Raw genomic sequence first — 17,519 nt, 5'->3', positions numbered from 1 at the left:
ATGTACATAATTTGGTTCCTGTGTGAAGATCAGTGGACGCTGTGCATGCACATGTGTGTGGACTCTGAAATGCTACAGACATCTAATTTCTCCTGGTTTCTTTCCTCCATGTAAGGTTTAGAGCAGTTTTTCACTCATGTTATTTTAAATTTCAATTTCATGTAGCAAATGTTTATTTACAATACTATTCAGGGTTTTTGAGCCATAAATTTTGCCTGTGTCTATGTATGTTTAAACAAAATTCTAGGAGCAGATACTCAACTGAGAAAAGCAAGAAAACAAACCTGTAAAGACATGCAGTGGAATGTGCGTGGTTTGGCTGGGATGTTCACAATCAAGAACAAATTATACCACATAATGACTGGAAAAGTCAATTAAGTCAATTTAACCAATAACTTCAACAGTAACAAAACTTTATTTACTTTTAATCATGAAATGGACAGAATGGAAAGTACATAGTTTACATTTATTTGGTTCAGACATCTTGATATTTGACCTAAATCTTTTAACTGTCTAGTTACTAACTCAACGTCAGAGCAACTGTACAGAAAGCATAAGCAACTTGAAATAGGCACAATCACTGTGCTGCCTATTGTGGCATCTCAATGACTGCAATTTCTGTGAATGACCTCAGTGTAGGTACCTGAGCACCTCTAAACTGTAGAGAAATGGGTAGGTGGAGAGACTATGAACAGACAGACAACAACCACAATAATGCCCACTACAACTCAGCACACACATCAATCTTTGCAAGGCTGCCTAACAAAATTTTTAACCCAAGTAGCACAGGACTGAAGTCTACACAGTCATACACTCATCTGCAAGACAAGGTAGATGTCAAGAAAAGGAAGCTGATTTCCTTGCAATCAGCCTGTTGAGTGGAAATCCATGTCTTAGAAATAACATTTCCATTTTTTCTTCTGTTTCACTTGTTATGTGAGGAGCCTGTGCTCAAAGACTAACTGACAACAAGCTGAACAGCAATGGAGAACCCCCAGAGTATATGTCTCAGTGTGGGAGCAAGATCCACAGAGGCAACAGCATCTTCCCCACAAGGGACCACTGATGAGACTCTGCTGGGGGCAGTGGCTTCTAACACTTCGCATGGTGTAACAACATCCTCTGCCCACCTGCACTGGCTTTGGCCAGTCCTTGCACTCAGAAATACCCACATATACTGAGGTATATCACATCCTCACTCTCACACCATGAAGATGAGCAAAACTGGTGTTTCATGAAGCTTAATAGAGAGAGCACCTGTTCTCATAAAATTAGTATTAAAACCACCAAGTAACCAGCACTTCATATTTGCTTCTACTCATAAAACAATGACTCTAATTTTTACATATAGATCAGAAAAATAAAGAAACCAAGATAGCATGTTTCTGAAGCAGGAAATGCTTTCTGTAACACTGGAAAACAAGAGGCAAGTATTCTGGCTGTGTTAAATAAGCTTGAGCCCTGGCTTTAAATGCCACAAATAAAAGGAATAATACAGACAAATTTTCACACACATATAGGTAAAGTGAATCCATTATTTTAACTCAGACATAAATATATCTCCCTGGAGATCAATGGAAACCTCGACTCATTGGCCTGAAAGACTGATAGGCAGCTACCTCCCTCTGTCTTGACTGTTTTGCTGTGCCACAGTCCATAGCTATGGCAAAATACTAATAAAGGGCTGTAGACCTGAAGCAAAGCTGAGTACATGGATGGGCACAGATCAGCAGCCAGACTCCTCAGGAATCCCTGTCCTCAGAGCTAAAGGTTCTGGGCTACAGATGGCTTCTAAATCAAGCTCACTCTTCAATTGCACATTTAAAACAGTAATAATTCAGCTGGGCAGTAGTGGCACAGGCATTTAATCCTAGCAATCAGGAGGCAGAGGCTCTATAGAGTGAGTTCCAGGAAAGCCAGGGCCACACAAAGAAACCCTATCTTGAAAAACCAAAAACAAAATAGATAAATAGCTACAAACAGATAGACAGACAGATAGTCAGATGGTCAATCTTGTAAAATATTCTTGGAACATACAAATTGTAAAACCACAGAGGAGACAGAGTGTTGGGTTGGGCAGATCAGTGACGTGGGTCATGCAGGACAAAAACTGGGAGACTGGGCCAATGCATTCCTCCTAAGGACACACAGGAAAGCAGAGAGCAATCCATGGAGAGCAGAAATGACCAAAGCCACAAAAAGCAAGACATTAATGGTCTACCTTGTGAGAAAGTCTGGAAAGGAAGAGAATGTCACCACAACCCTTTAACCGGGTGTTCCCACCGAAGGGATGCTGGATTTGATATTCAGTGCCCATGTTTGAACTGAAATGTCTCCCAATACTACACTTAAAATGTAAAAACAAATGGTAACTCTATGCTATCTCTGAAAACAGTTAAACGCATTAAATTTATATAAACCAATAACAAAGTCCATGGACATAAGGTGGACTGTCTTAAGGTTGTTAAATTTTAAAATTCTTTCCAGTGGAGAACTTTAAATTCGGGTGGGAGAGATCCTGCCATAAACTGACAATTTCTGTGTTATTGTGACTAGTAGAGACTTTCCATGGGAAATGCAAAGCATTTTGAATCCTTACGAGACTAATCAGGATAATTTCTAAAATGCAAAAACAAGAACTTCTTTTAATAAACAACCTACACAATTTATATCCCGAATTTTACTCTGAAGAAAACAAGCAGCCTGCCCATACATCATCCTTCTGCCCATTTGCTACTTGGACCTCTCCTAGAACAATCACTGGTTCAGGTATGGACGCTCAGTTCAGGGAATACAGAGAACACAGCGATGCCTGTGGCTTGCCTGCTGGGAACTGTGGGGTCACTCACCATTCGAAGTGGTACTGGAGGCCACCGCCTTCTCACTGACATCTGTCCTTGTGGAACATTTTCCAATGGAATTCTCAGCTTTCTTCCTCTCAGTGGTTGTGGAGCTGTGGGACTGGGCCTCCATAATGTCTTCTCATTCCTTCAGCTTTTCTCTCAGAGGAATGCCTATAAAACATCACAATGCCATCAAATTCTCAAAGTGGCAGAAGGAGAAACCTTTATTCGAAAGCCTCCTGCATCTTCTATCTAAGGAAAGGCTAAAGGTTTAGCAAAACCTGGATGACATTTCTGCAAAGGTTTTTCTGGAAAAAAATACTTGGTAGCGTTATTAAGAAGCCAGCCAAAGTCACAAGAAGTTGAGTTCTCGTATCTCCTAGGTGATCCCAGCCTTTGCTATTTGCAAAGGAAAACAGAACAGCTCACAATATACAAGTTTTTCCTCAGTTCCTCCTGAGCATGTTATCAAATGATCTAAAGCAGTGGTTTTCAACCTTCCTAATGCTACAATCCTTTAGCACAGTTTCTCCTGCTGTACTGACCCCCCACCCATGAAATTATTTTCGTTGCTACTTCATAGCTGTAATTTTGCTACTGTTATGAATTGTAAATATTTTTAGAGACAGAGGATTGCTAAAGGATTTGCAACCCATGGGTTGAGAACCACTGATTTAAATTTCAATTGTCTAAATTTTAAGACCCAAGTGCCATATTTCTCTCAAGCCATGTCTGCACATTTCTCTTCAGGTGGTCAGTCAACTTTATTGGGAAGGGACACAAAGGAAACCTCCAACTCAGAAGAAAGTTTGTAGTTGCTAATTAGACCCTTATTTAAAGAGTACCCAGAAACCCTCCCCAGAACTCTCAGTCTGGTGAATAACTCAACCAAGTTACTGTGATTTCTGCTTCTTCCACTAAGACTCTTGAATTGCAATGCACTTCTTCACCTAAAAACATCCAGGCAAATTGTGTTCTTTACGTTTTCTTAAATGAGAACATTAATTGGTTTGGGTTCGTTTCCCAAACAAAGGTAATAGGTTAATATCGCTCCACCCCATAACAAAAAGCCAAAAGGCGAGGAGAGCAACGGCTGGCATCACTTATAAAATACGAAAACTCAACTACTGACAAAGTCAGGTCGTCTGTCTCTCACTAGCTTCATCCATGGGATAATAGTATCAACTAATCATTCATCAATTTTCACTCGAGCACATTCTTATTTACACTCATGCTCCATAACTACAAAGAATACTAAACTGGAAAGTCCACTCTCAGGTATGTCTTCTTCAAGCACTCTAGACTGCAATACCCATGAAGGGCATTTCATCTGTCTAGTCATCTGCTTATTTTCTACATGCAGTAGACACCACAATGTTCAATCAAAACAGTGATTAGTGAAATAAAATAAACAGCTGTTTAACTGGCAAAAGAGAAATGCCAGAGGATACGTATTTAGTAAGTTTTAACTCATGTTTGCAAGGGAACTGTGAATTCTTTAATGTACACCATATCCCCCCTTGACCTGGAACTCAAGCCATTCAATGATGGCTTCGGAACCAAAGACTGCACACACAATACTGGAGCGCCAGTTCTTCATTAACTTCCTCCTTTTCCAAAAGTAACTATTGTCATTCCCTCTAATGCACACAAATGTTTTGTAGAATACAAAGAAAAAAGAGGTACTTATCAACTGAAAGACTCGCTCTGAATTGAGAGGCATATTCAGAGAAAACAATGAAAACCAAAAACTCAACAGCAACGGGCTGGACAGCATCCACATAGGCTACCTAAGGATGCCCCAGGAGCTGTCCAGCGTAATTCTGGGCAACCTGTGCTCAGTCTCAGTTGACAGACTCCAACAGAAACACTGCTTTCCTTCAGGAGAGGAAAACAAATAGTAAAGATCTTTCTAAAAACACCCTTTAGCCTAGAAGTCTACACTTACTTTCGAAGAGATCACAGACCCCCGGAAGTTTTTCCACAGACCCCCGGAAGTTTTTCCATGAACCTGTATAAAAGCCTCTAAAGAGAAACTTTGCATAGTTGCTTGTACCTCTTAAGAAACAAAAACTCATAATAGAGGGCCACAGAGATGGCTCAGTGGGGAAAGGCACCTGTTCCAAGCCTGACAGTTGGAGTTGGTTTCTGGCACCTACATAATGGAAGGAAAGAACCAATACCCCCAAGTCGTTCTCTGACCTCTGAATGCAGTCCCATTTAAAAAAAAACCACAAACTCAGAATAGTTCTCTTTTAATTCTCTCTCTGGATTGATTTTGTTTGTTTACGGTGAGGTCTTAATACACAGTTCAGTCTGGCCTCAAACCCTCAACATTCCTTCCTCAACCTCCTCCCTCAGAATAATCCTCAGCCGCATTACAGAACTGCACCACCACATTCAGCTTTAAATATCATCTTTAAAGTTTATCACAAGGCTGGGGGGTGGCACCCAACTTCAATTCCATCACTCAAGAGGCAGAAGCAGGAGAGTGTCTGTGAGTTCCTGGTCAGCCTTGTTCACAAATACAATTCTTTGATACCCAGGGCTACACAGTAACACTGTCTCCAAAAAAGAAAACCAAGATCAAGTATACCATAAGAACAAGTCAACCTAATCCACAGCACTCCTACTCCAAAAGTGTCCCTGAGTAACCACTGGTACCCACATTGCTATAGGCTTGCTAAGAGATCTGGTTCTCCAGGCCTATTTCTGGCACAATGCATTTGTCATGAAGAAGAGCAACCGGGAGCCTGTAACTGAAGGAGCAGTGATTGTCAAGCTTGCTATAGCTTCCAAACAACTGCTCTGCACACTTCTTTTGTCCAGTGCCATGTATCCATGAGAGGACCTCTTCAAAGTCTTCCTTAACCACAGAATGAATGAAGTGCATCCTAGAATCCTGAATTCACTGCCCACACAAACCTATCTCAGCTCTGACTGGAATGATAAAGAACTGTGTCTAGAAAAAAAAGTCTTTGCCAAACATCCATCTCCCCCCTCTAGACGGGAGGGGGCTCATGAAGAGAGAGCGTCTACCTTTCCCACAACTGATCCACACACAAATGTTTACTGGGTAAATAAAGGTTCACCAGAGACACCAGGACTTCTAAATCTGCTGGGAATTGAATTTTAAACATCCCTGAGCTGCATACATCTTCTATCTCAAATGTTTTATTGAAAACTGGCAAATTATATAAAAGCTATATAAAAGCTAAAACTTTTACTGGGAATCCTTAATCAAAGCTTCCAATTCTTTGGCCATCATAACCATCTCCTGCAAAACTTACACAGTTTTATCGGCCAAATTTGGGTAGTGCACCAAGTTAAAAATGTGGAAAGGAAACAAAATACAAAAAGGAGCCAGATCATCCCATCAAGAGATGAGGGTCCCAGTAGGAACAAACAAGTCATCAAAGTTGCTGGCAAACCTGGATTTTATGCAGTTGTTGGGTACCCCTCAAGGCAAAGAATTTCATTTTTAAAAAGTGATAACCTCCCAGAACTTGTCACAGGAGAGAAGGGCTCAAATGCCAAGAGGCACCTCCTGAAAGGTACTAATTAATGGTTTTGGAGAATACTAATTCTGACCTGTTTGAAATAGATTTCTTAAAAACTAGCCCCTTGGTAACTTAAAGAGTCTACCCCCTTCTTCTATTTTGACAACTTATTTTTGGATCTCATTAATTAGCAACTAATTATTTAAGTGTAGTCAATGCTTGGTGCAAGGCTATAACATGGCAACCTGCCAAGGCAGGCTGCTTCCTGTATAGCACCGTGAATTTTATCAGCTTATTTTACCGATAAAAACACAATTTTATCCTGTCACAAAGAGAAAGCTTTAATACCAGGGATGCCCACACCCCATCTAACTGTTGAAATGGTGACTGCTTCTCCCTTCAGGGTGGCTCTCTCTCACATAGGACATTAAGGGATTTGGAAACGCAGCCCAGAGTTGACCCCTGCTGGAATGTTAAGTCCTGGCAGGTTGAAGCACTACCCTGTCATTCCCCTTGGAGCCTAGAGTAACTGAAGAATCAAGGAGGGTGAGAAGTAATTCTGATTCGCTTGAAATACTTTTCTGTCGAACACATGCCACTAGTTTTCAGATATGAATGAAATCAAGACTTTCCTCCTGAGGCAGTTTCCCTGTTTACAACTCTGGCCTGTCCCCTTCAGTCTTTCACCACTAATGCATTACATGCAGCATTGCAGGCAAACCACTTGACTTTTTCTGGATGTTTTTTCTTTCCTTGTGCTTGGTGGTGGGGGTGGGGGTGAGTCTGAGTTCTAGCAAAAAAAGGTAGGGGCAACCAGCTGCCCAGGAAACCTGCAAATAGCATTTGCCTTCTAAGATCTTAAGTTTCACAGGTCAAAAAAGAAAAAAAAAAGGATAAAAGCTCCTTCCTGGAGGCAAAACAACCAAGGCTTTTTTTTTCATTCAACTATTGCAAACCTTTGGTAATTTCCCAGAGGCCAAAGGCTGGAGCACAATTAATGTCAGACCCTATTTTAAATCTACTCCCTCCCCTATTAGGGATTTGCCTGCAGGTACATCTTTTCTTTGTAAATTCTAACTGTGAACCTGCCTCAACCTCCCCTAAAATCGTGCAATAAAAGCTTCTTGAAGCCACTAGGAATAAGGCTTGTAATGTATGTTCCCTCTGAAAGTGAAGGTTGGAGGTAACATTTACCAAGTTTGAGAATTTTGGAGGGGAGGAGTGCATTATGTTTTCAAAGCTCTTTCACACAAATGCTGAGAGCTCTCTCAAAGAGTCACCATCAGGGAGGGGCTGCCTCCCAGTGACTGATCATCTTCAGAGAGACAGAGAGACAGGCCCATTTACTATGGGAATTCTTTTGAGCGGGCTGTGGTTGCTGGGGCCTGTTTAGTTTGAAAGTTCTCTTGGAAATTTCTGGTCCTGACACCTCAGATCAAGCAAGGTCCATCTTTCACACCTTTAACCACTTTCACTGCTCTGAGTCTTAATTTCCTCTTCACCCACTGTTCTCCAGTGCCACTGGCTGGCACTGCTGTACTCTGTGCCTGTGCCCTGGCTCTATCTCTGAGTCACTGCAGCCTTGGCATCTAGAGGTACTAGCAAAGACTCTCAGGACAGGGAGAGGTAAGGGAGATGCTTCAGGCAGGACAGACTTGGGGAAATTGGCCCAGGAGCAGGGCTCACCCCAATCCTTCTGTAGACTATACAGGTATCCCTTATCGATTTGGATCAGATTAGTTAATCTTGTGCTTCAGGAATTCATGGGCACTTGCAAACCCTCTCTATAGTTAGTCCAGAAAAATGTCCAGCAGCCAGTTGGGGGAAGGGGGGAAAAGATTGTTGCATTCATGTTGTCTGAACTAGCTGAATTCAGAGGTATAACAGTGTGGGTGCTTGTGCGAGCACACGCGCGCGTGCGTGCGTGCGTGCGTGTGTGTGTGTGTGTGTGTGTGTGTGTGTGTGTGTGTGTGTGTGTGTGTGATGTACTATAATAAAACGTTGGGGAACACTTGAAAAGCCCGCAGGAAAATAAAATACATTCATTCACAAAATTGTCCATGTCTACTGACTTGGACCCCTTCCTTAGTTGCCATAAATAAATGCAAAGCTGTGAGTGGGCGAGACAGACACACAGCCTCACTGTCTCTCAGAAAGCCCTGCATGTAGCTCAGCCTTAACCACCACAGAAGCTTCCTGAAAAGATATTTTTTAGTCCTAATTCTTAAACCTGCATAAACCAGCCTTGCAGTTCTCTGCAGTAACACTTCTACACCACATTATTCAGGATTCTTGAAATTAACGTTTTCCAAAAGAAGCACCAGTGCTAACTAAAGCCAACGTTTAAGGTGGCACATGGACATCCTATAGCCTATGACAGAATGGAGCTGCTGCAGTTCTAGGCTGGCAGAACTGCTTCTGAACAGCACACTGTCAATACCTATTTCCTTAACTCACTGTCTTTTATTGTTAAGTTACCTGAACTTCAGCAATAACTCTACTGTTGTGTTTCTCTTTTTTACTTAGTGCATTTAAAGATTCGAAACTACTAAGCTCAAGACTGGAGTGATGATAACCTGACCAGTTTCTCATAGATTAGAACAGCTACAGGCCCTAAGAGGCCAGAAAGAAGTCATTCCAGAATGCACAGCAAGGCTATGAGCAGCACCAAGAGCAGGCCTATGCGAGAAATTACACCCTGTAGCTCAAGAAGCTGCCACTCCAGGGAATAAGGCTTTTCTTCACACCTGCCTGCACATGGTTAAGCTGAATGCTCTCCCTCATATGTTAATGTTTCAAAATTGCACAATGAACTGGGTTGAGAGGGATTTGGGGGGCAGCCTTCCCCTCCATCACTGAAGAGTGATGGTTCTCTCATCCTCTACTACTAAGACATCATGGAAGAAGCAACCATTTAGGAAAAAATCCTATTTATTATTTATACCTTCCTGAAGCTATTAAATAACCCATTTCCTAAAGAAAATAATTCCTTCAGAGAGAGGGAGAACTTTTTTTCCAACACGAAGGACAAAGCTAATACTGATTTTAAAACTTTTCATCAATTTCTAAGTGAAAAATAGTCTTGAGGTTCAACGAACAAAATGCAGAGAATTCAGTCCATCTTGTGGAAAAGAAACGCAAGAGGTCTGTAATGTGCTTGAGGTTTTCTCCTGTTCAGATATCTTTCTGAACTTAAAATCAATTAGTTATGCATAACCTTTGTGACATACCAACACTTCCCAAGAGTTCTAAGCTTTCGTTTCCCTTCCTGTCTGGACTGCCTTGGACTGCAGACAAGGAAGCCCAACTTTGTAAGTTCTTAATGAAATCTTCATTAAGGTTTGACTACAGTATTTTTTTAATATGAAATTATTTCACTTTTATAGGATTACTCTTCCCAAGGTCAAGAGAGCAGAAAACCTCATCTGTGAATAAGAAAGCTGAAATCTATCCAAGCTGCCCTTTGGAAAAGCCAAAGGACCCTCAAACTTGCTGCTCAATATTTTCAGTCTTCCTTCTATTTCTGATGCTTCTCATTGTAGATAAGTAGTACTGACAAACATCCCAAAATGGAACTGCTCTAAGAGGGAAACAATTGCCTGGATTCAATGAATTTTCCTAAACTTCTAAACTTCTAAATATCTAAACTTCTAAGAAATTTATATATTTAAGCCGGACTGTGGTGGCGCACTCTAGAATCAGAGGCAGGCGGATCTCTATGAGTTTGAGGCCAACCTGGTCTAGAGAGCTATTTCCAAAACATACAAGGCTACACAAGAAATTTATATATTTAACAACAATCACTAAAAGGACTATTCAGCAAGAAATTGTTAATACACTTAAAATCACAAAATGACTTTTTTTTGGTGCTTTTTCTGGTATTGATGCAAGAAAAGAGATCACAAGCTACTACCTCAGTTGTCTGAGGTATTTTATAACATTTGAGAGGAGTATGAGGTCTCCACCTAATACTCATTAGCACTTCTGAGCCCCACACAACTCTTAACACACTAGCCTCCTGTTATTCAGGGGGCGCGGCAGATGCCATTAAATGAGCAGTAGTGAGAAGGAAGCAAGTAACACCCGAATTTCCTGTGCATGAGCGCGATACAGACCTTAACTCCCAAAAAAAACCCTAGATCTGAACATCTCTCTCAGTTCACATACAGAAGCTTCCAAGTGCATCCATATAAATCACAAAACCTTGAGTACTTCACTGAGGTTTGTAAGAACTAAGCATGTTTGCATAGCAGCAGAAAAAAAAAACAAGTTGCCATTCTCATAACTTATGGTTCCTAGAATCCTCCAGCTTAAGGAGGCAAGTTGCATGGTCTATGCATAATTAAATAATTGACTTCGTTGTTTTATGGTAGGCCAGGCAACCTAGAACTGACCATGAAGCCCAGGCTCAACTAAAACTTGTGGCAATCCTCCTGTTTCAGCCTTCCAAGTGTTAGGACTTCAGGCATGAGCTACCATACCAGGCCAACAACTGGCTATTGAATCACACAAATGAGACCGATATTTAAGTATTAAAATCAGCCACAGATAAGCTAATGATATGATACTCAGCTTTTCTTCATTCAGTGCTGTTCTCCTCGTTTTTGAAGTTTTGATAGTCAAATCTTCAATTTTAAAAGCCACAATTTCAAATTTAGGGGATTTTTCAGATGCAGAACCTACTTTAACAACAATTAATTACCCATGGGCCACTTATCCTGTAAACTTTCTTATTCAAACAACATTCTCCAGCTGACTCCTTCTTCGCCTTTTCTATATACAAGACTGTCAATCTAGCCTGCATCAACTGCTACACACACCCTCAATGAGACTCTTTGCTGTGGAATTCTATTTGAGCATTCCCAGCTCAAACAGCAGGCCTTGTCCTGGAGTAACATGGTCTGACCCACGTGTCTGGCCAACAGACTCCAAGTTCCCATACGTCTCAAGTCATTCTGGCTTCATTTCAAAGCTGCTGGATGAGGTTTCTCCACACACTGATAAATCTTTGGAGTGAAAAAGAGCCCAAAATACAATCACTAACAGGACTTAACTCTCATCCATTCATTGATAAAATTTGAACTTATCTTTCATCTAATTGGTGAGTTTTCCATCTTGGGTTTTTTTGTTTTGTTTTGGAAAAATGACAGTTTGTAACATAAAAGACTCTGGATTCTTATTAGGCATTTTATGCAATCTTCTAAAAAATCTGCTTTAAAAATAAGCAAATACGTTACACATTTTGAAGTGATTTCAACAGGGACTTAAGAGTGGCACTTGTCCCTTATTGCTGAATTAATTCTAGAGCATACAAATTCCACAGATGCACAAAAAATGTTGTATACAGTTATTGTTATGCCACCCCTCCCCTCCAAGCAAAGCAAAGCCCCTCTAACTGTTTGAGGCCTGAAACCCATCCAATTTACTTCAGGTACAATTTAAATGTATAGTGCACGCTATGACAAAACCGTGGTAGGATGCCAACAGGGTCCTTAAGAAAGTTTTCCTCTAAATCTCTGGAAAGGAGCTTTGAAAGAAAGCAAGGATTACAGTCAGCTAGAAGGGAGGGAGGGGACTTACCTCAAACCAGCCAAGCGGAAATCAGAGCAGTAATTCTACAAGTCGACAGAGTACACTTTCAAAGCTGTAATAGTGTGAAGAAGTGCTGGGCAGCATGGCCTGAAGGCAGCACTAATACACTGATGACTAATGGCTGGGCTAGGGCAGACAATGAATTTGGGGCTTGAAAACGAACAGAAACCATGCAGTACTTTGACAAATGGGCTTTCACGATTTCATTCATTGAATAACCTTTAAACACAAAATTGGCTTGGGTTCTCTTGGGAATGACATGACATGTTGCTGGACAATGATGTAAGTATTTTCTTTTTTAATTATGTCTCGTACACAAAATTCTAGCACACATATAAGAGGATATAGCTTATAGATACCACAGAGGCAGACATGGAACTCAATACAATATTGCCTTTCAGAAGGGGGTTGCAATATCCCAGTGCCACCTTATTAACTATGTAATGGCTTTTTCATTCAGCTTCTTTAGAAAGCCATAGATTTTCTGAGACATTTTGTCGGGTTGAAATATACACAACCAGAACAAAAAACACTTTCAGGTGAAACATGCACACAGAAGCGCGCGCATGCACACACACACACACACACACACACACACACACACACACACACACCCCACAGTGGCAGCTAAGAAATGTGCACAGAACTACTGTGCAGTCAGTATTTCAAATGGAAAAAAAGTCTACTTTTCTGAGGCTAGGCAAAGGGAAAGTATAAAACAATGGAGACAACACACTAAGTTTACAAACAAATGAGCTCATAAAGACATTGCACCACACAGCTTCTTTCCAACAGCTCTCCTCCCTCTTCCCAACATAATTAGCTCTTCAGCTTAAAAATAATTTGGCAAATTTTAAAGAGAGAATGAAATATGGAAAGAGTCTCTAACAAGGACCACTTACTTCAGACAGCACAGCCTTCAGCAGGCCCTAAAAACTTAAGAAAAAGATTCTAAGACAGGAAGCTTAGTGAGCTCATAAAACTGTTGCTGGAGCCAGGAACACATAGCATATTTAATCTGCAAACTGTAAGAATCCACAGTGACTTCAGCAAGATCTGAGGCATGCCCTCAAGGTTTGCTGGGATCTGGGATTAAGGGGTTGATAAGAACCTCCACTGCCCATGGACATGTTTTTCTTCTGCAGTTAAACACAAATGCATGGAGACGTTTGACTGCTGCTTGGCATTACTGCTCAAGTTATATAAAAGCTTTGCAGCTCCTTTTGCTGTCAATATATCAAAGTTTAAAAAAAATCATCAAAGTGTGAAATTTCATTTAAAGTCTTCACCAGTCTACAGCTCTATTTCACAGGCCCATCAAATAAAAGCAAAGATGAAAAATACACTGGAAAGTACGTGAGAAAGTTTGCAGCAGCACTGAGGCCCATAGTTGTTTATTGTCTGCCTTTATTTGCTTTGAAAGTAGAACAGATCAATTTCCATGTAGAAAAATGACAACTCGAAGTGAAGGGCAGCAGGTCCTCCCAGTCTTTAATGAGAAGATAACCTGAAATAATTATTAGAGAAGCTTTAGTTTAACAAATACATATGTGTATTTGTCCTGTAGCCATTTCAGCAATTTGATTGCCTCTCGACAGAAAAATTGGCAGAAAATTCCTTGAATCTTCCAAAACAAATCAGACCCACCTCATATATGAATGCCAGAAGAACTAAACCCCCTTCAAAGAACTCTTCAGCTGGGGATTTACAACAATTGCAGAAAAAAAGAAGTCTGACTTTTAAGATAATCTACTATAGTCTAAAAGCATTAACATTCCATTACTAAGGTTTTCTTGAGCATTTCATGACTCACTGGTTCACTTCTTTCGAGACTGGTTTTTCTTAGAACATTACTGTCTCCATATAAGTGAGTGCATACAACAATGATCATTAAAGTGTTTCCTTTCATAGGCTTCCAAACTGTCCTCGGAAAGCAAAGCGGGGAGGGGCATGCAGCAAGCAGCATGCCTTACACAGGACTCACTTCTAAATGGCTAAGCCCAGAGGAAGTCTGTAACTCTTCCAGCGTGCAGGTAATTAAGAAAACTTCACGGGCTTCGAAACAAAGGAAGAGTCCAACTTTTAGGCTCTGGAATCCAATTGTTAAATGAACAATTCTTTCATTAAGTAAGTAATGAAATAACTCAAAAGGGCCATTTTTCATCAGTGTTGAATTTTCTCATTTCTGTCTGTGGTCCTTGGCAAATCAGACACACAATAAAAAATTGTATGTACACCAGAGTTCAATCAGAGAGTAGGAACATGTAAAAAGCAAGGGGGAATTGGTAGGCATTGGTGCTAAACCTGCCAGTCTATTAGCAGTAAAGCAATCTATATCTTCTAAAGTGTTTCTGCCTGTGTGAAATTTCACTAGACACCTCTCACATTGAACTTATTCATGCATCTTAAACCAAAAGCTTCCCTAGACTGACTTTAAGAATTACATACCCTGAAAGGATCTCCCCTTAGGCGGGGAGTTTCTAATTAAATAGCTTTTAGTGTAAAATAAACTCTCTGCTCTGTATAAATATGCAATTTCAGCTCATTTAAATGTTATTTCATGTTTGTTTTAAGGTCTGACTATAATCTAACTGGCCACAGAGCTTGTGGCCCAGATTGTTAAAGCCAATATTTCCTAACATAAACAAATTCTGTAGATACTCTGCACAGTTTACATTGTTAAAACCAACCAGCACTGCTTTAATATATCCTCTCAACTGAAATACTGCTCTGCCTGAGAAAAATGAAGTGATGCTGAGGTTATTTCACTATTTTAAAACATAGCATTTTCCTGCTTCAAAATAATCTTGACACATGTAATTAAGAAACTGTCAGACTATTATTAATTTTTAATTTAAAACCCAAATGAAATAATTACGGGAATCAATCAATAAGGCACCTATTCAAATTACAGAGCAATTACATAAATACTCAAAATTAATACTTTAGGCCAGTTCTTGAAAAATTCGGTCTATAACTGGTGAAGACATCAAACAGTACAAGCTTGTGACATGAGGAGAATGAAGGAAGGGTTTCCCCCTTAAACGGACTAAAATAAGATGACCTCAGACGGCACAGCACAGACCCTCCGCCCCCAGCTATGGCCAATGCTCTCAAGCTGAAACTCTTTTTCTAGAAGTTATTTCCACCAGACACATATTTCAAGAATATAAAAAAAAAGAAAAGAAAAAGACAAAAATGGTCTCACCCAAGTTCTGCACAAAATCTTTCAGAAAAACAGGGGCCTAAATTTTCGGCAGTGCACGTACTGGGCTGTGGAAAGTTGTAATTGAGAAGGGGAGGAAAAGGATACGAGGTGTTTTTTGGAACTAATAATACCAGCGGGGCTAATGGCACTGCCCCTGTATTTGCACAGCGGCCGGCCCTCCATACCTCGAACTAAAGGGTTCTTTTACTTGAGGACGACAGTCCATCATTTCAAACTGAAGTGGCAGCTGGAAAATGTGGAACAGCTGGTACAGAGCTGGGAGAAAATGTTTTACATAAATATATGTACATATAAACTGGCAGAGGGCCATGAGCGCTGTACCCGAGGCCAGAATCTATCTTGCAGTCTACAACCAAGTTGGGGGGGGGGCGGTAAACGTGGTGCAGCAAACTTCCCTAAGTGGTCTTTACACACACAGCTAAGAAAGTCTAAGGAATGGAGTGGTACTCAAAAAGGTGGTACTCAAAAAGGTGCACTCCAGGACACAGGCACAAAGTTTACAGAAAGATACCAAGTTCACCGAGGGATAATAGGCAAAGGCCAGGCCGAGTGTGAGGGCATGTGGCCATCTGCTGAAAAGTCGCTTCATCAACTTTCAAGTTTAGGATCAATATTAACTCCACATCCTCAGGCCCCGTTGCAACTCCAGAAAGTAAGTATCCCTAGCAGAGTAGAGTGATCCATACCCAACTCTGCTCTGTGCAAATTCGGCCTCTTAAGTGAATGCCGCAAGGACCACGGCTACTTTTCTTTCTTTCCCTTTTCTTTCTGTCTGCCCTACCTCTCTCTGCAAAGGAAGAATTCCAAATCACCCACAGATGGTACAACTTTCACTTTTCCTCTCCCACCGCGGAGGCGCACCCTCCATCCGCTCACCCCGCACCCCCACCCTCAGAAGTGAAGGCGGAACCCGGGCGAGCCGGGCAGCGGCGGGCCCCGCGCATCCCCAGGCGGTGCGCGCCGGCGGAGCTGCAGATTGCGGCGGCGCGAGGACCAGTCGCAGCTCCGGGCGGCCCCAGCTCTAAGCGCAGCACTTGGCAAGGAGTAGGCGAGGGCGCCGCAGCAGCAAACTTGGTCCGCACGCCCTGGGGCCGGCAGGAGGGCTGCAGTCCAGCTCGGGAGCGCCGAGTCCAGCCCCCAAGAGCGCGGGAAGGCGCGAGCGCACGGAAGCTGCTCCGACGCCCGCGCGGCGGCTCGACAGGGCGGGCTGCGGGGCCCGCAAAACAAAGAACTTCAGGCGGGACGTACCTGCGGCTGTGGCTGTCAGGTCCCAAATCCAGACCCGCGCCGGGCGGAGCGGCGGACGGCTCTGGCTACCGTGGATGGCCCGGCTGACCGCAGTGTGCGGCCGCGGCGGGCATGGTGTAGCGCGGGCGGGCAGCGGGGCGAGCGAGCGCGGCGGGGAGCGGCGGGCGGGCGAGCGAGTGTGCGGGCGCCGGCGGCGCGGCCCGGTCCGCTCCCTCCCGCCGCTGCAGCCCGCGCATCAGTTTCAGGGATCCTGTAATCTGATCCCTCTGAGTCACCGGCCCTGAGTGACAGTTCTGATTTGGTTCAACCGCGGGTGGGAGGAGAAAGAGAAAGAAAGGAGCCCCCGACCGTCAAGTCGACTTTCAGCGATCAGGGCCCGTCCAGGCCGAGCGCCCGGCTTGCAAAAGTTGAGCTCCGCTGCGCGCGGCCTTCGCGCTCCCCTCTGCGCGTTCCTGCGCTCCTCCTTCTCCCCGCCCTCCTTCCCCAAGTTTTCACAGATGTGGCCAGACTCTCCTCTCTTTCCCCGCTCCTTCTTCCCTCGCGCGCCCCCACCCCCGCCCGTCCCTCTAATTTCCGCCACTCCGGGGAGCGCTGGGGACGCGCCGAGCAGCGGGACGACGCCGCCGCCGCAGGGGGCGAAGTTGGCAAAAACTTGGGAGTGCTGCTCGCCTTACTTTGCTTTCCCGCTCCTTCCAGGCCGCGCCCGGCGGGGTCCCGCTCCACGCGCGGATCCCAGTGCGCTGCGCTTCGGGCGCCACTGAGGCCGCGCGTCGGGCCGGGCAGGGCTGGCGCGGGCAGCCGGGAGCCACGCGCTCCACCGCCTCCGCCCCTCCCGGGTCCTCACACAGACACATCCAGGCCTGCTCCTCCTCTTCCCCCTCCTTGACCCCGCGCCCGCGCGGCGCGCCAGGCCCCACCCACCCGGCAGGAGGAAGGGGCCCGCGGGTGATGTCACCCGAGCCCTCCGGGCCTGTGCTCCCGCGCAGCCGAGGAGCCGGGGATCGCGCGCTGCCCGTCGCTGCACCCATGCCTTCTCTCTTGGCTCTCCCGGCTCTCGCCTTGGACTCCCCTTCCTTCCCTGGGGACCTCTCAGATCACCACTGCCCC

The 17,519-nt window shown here is 43.5% G+C and overlaps 1 protein-coding gene across 1 annotated transcript in view; it reads right to left on the bottom strand.

The window, feature by feature from the left end:
* The window catches only part of Gli3 (GLI family zinc finger 3), a 256,145-nt gene extending 238,971 nt beyond the window's left edge, over positions 1-17,174 (bottom strand). The window contains exons 1-2 of the mRNA XM_013114613.3: positions 17,087-17,174; positions 2,850-3,014 (exon numbers count right to left, since the gene is read on the bottom strand). Coding sequence (XP_012970067.1) covers positions 2,850-2,973 — 124 coding nt within the window. The 5' untranslated portion in view covers positions 2,974-3,014; positions 17,087-17,174. The remainder of the gene's footprint in view (positions 1-2,849; positions 3,015-17,086) is intronic.
* Between the last annotated feature and the right edge of the window lie 345 nt (positions 17,175-17,519).

This window comes from Mesocricetus auratus, unplaced genomic scaffold (genome assembly GCF_017639785.1).
Source record: "Mesocricetus auratus isolate SY011 unplaced genomic scaffold, BCM_Maur_2.0 Super-Scaffold_100013, whole genome shotgun sequence".
NCBI classification, from domain to species: Eukaryota; Metazoa; Chordata; class Mammalia; order Rodentia; family Cricetidae; genus Mesocricetus; species Mesocricetus auratus.
Note: the sequence above shows the minus strand (reverse complement) of the source record. Positions and strands in the feature narration are given on the sequence as shown.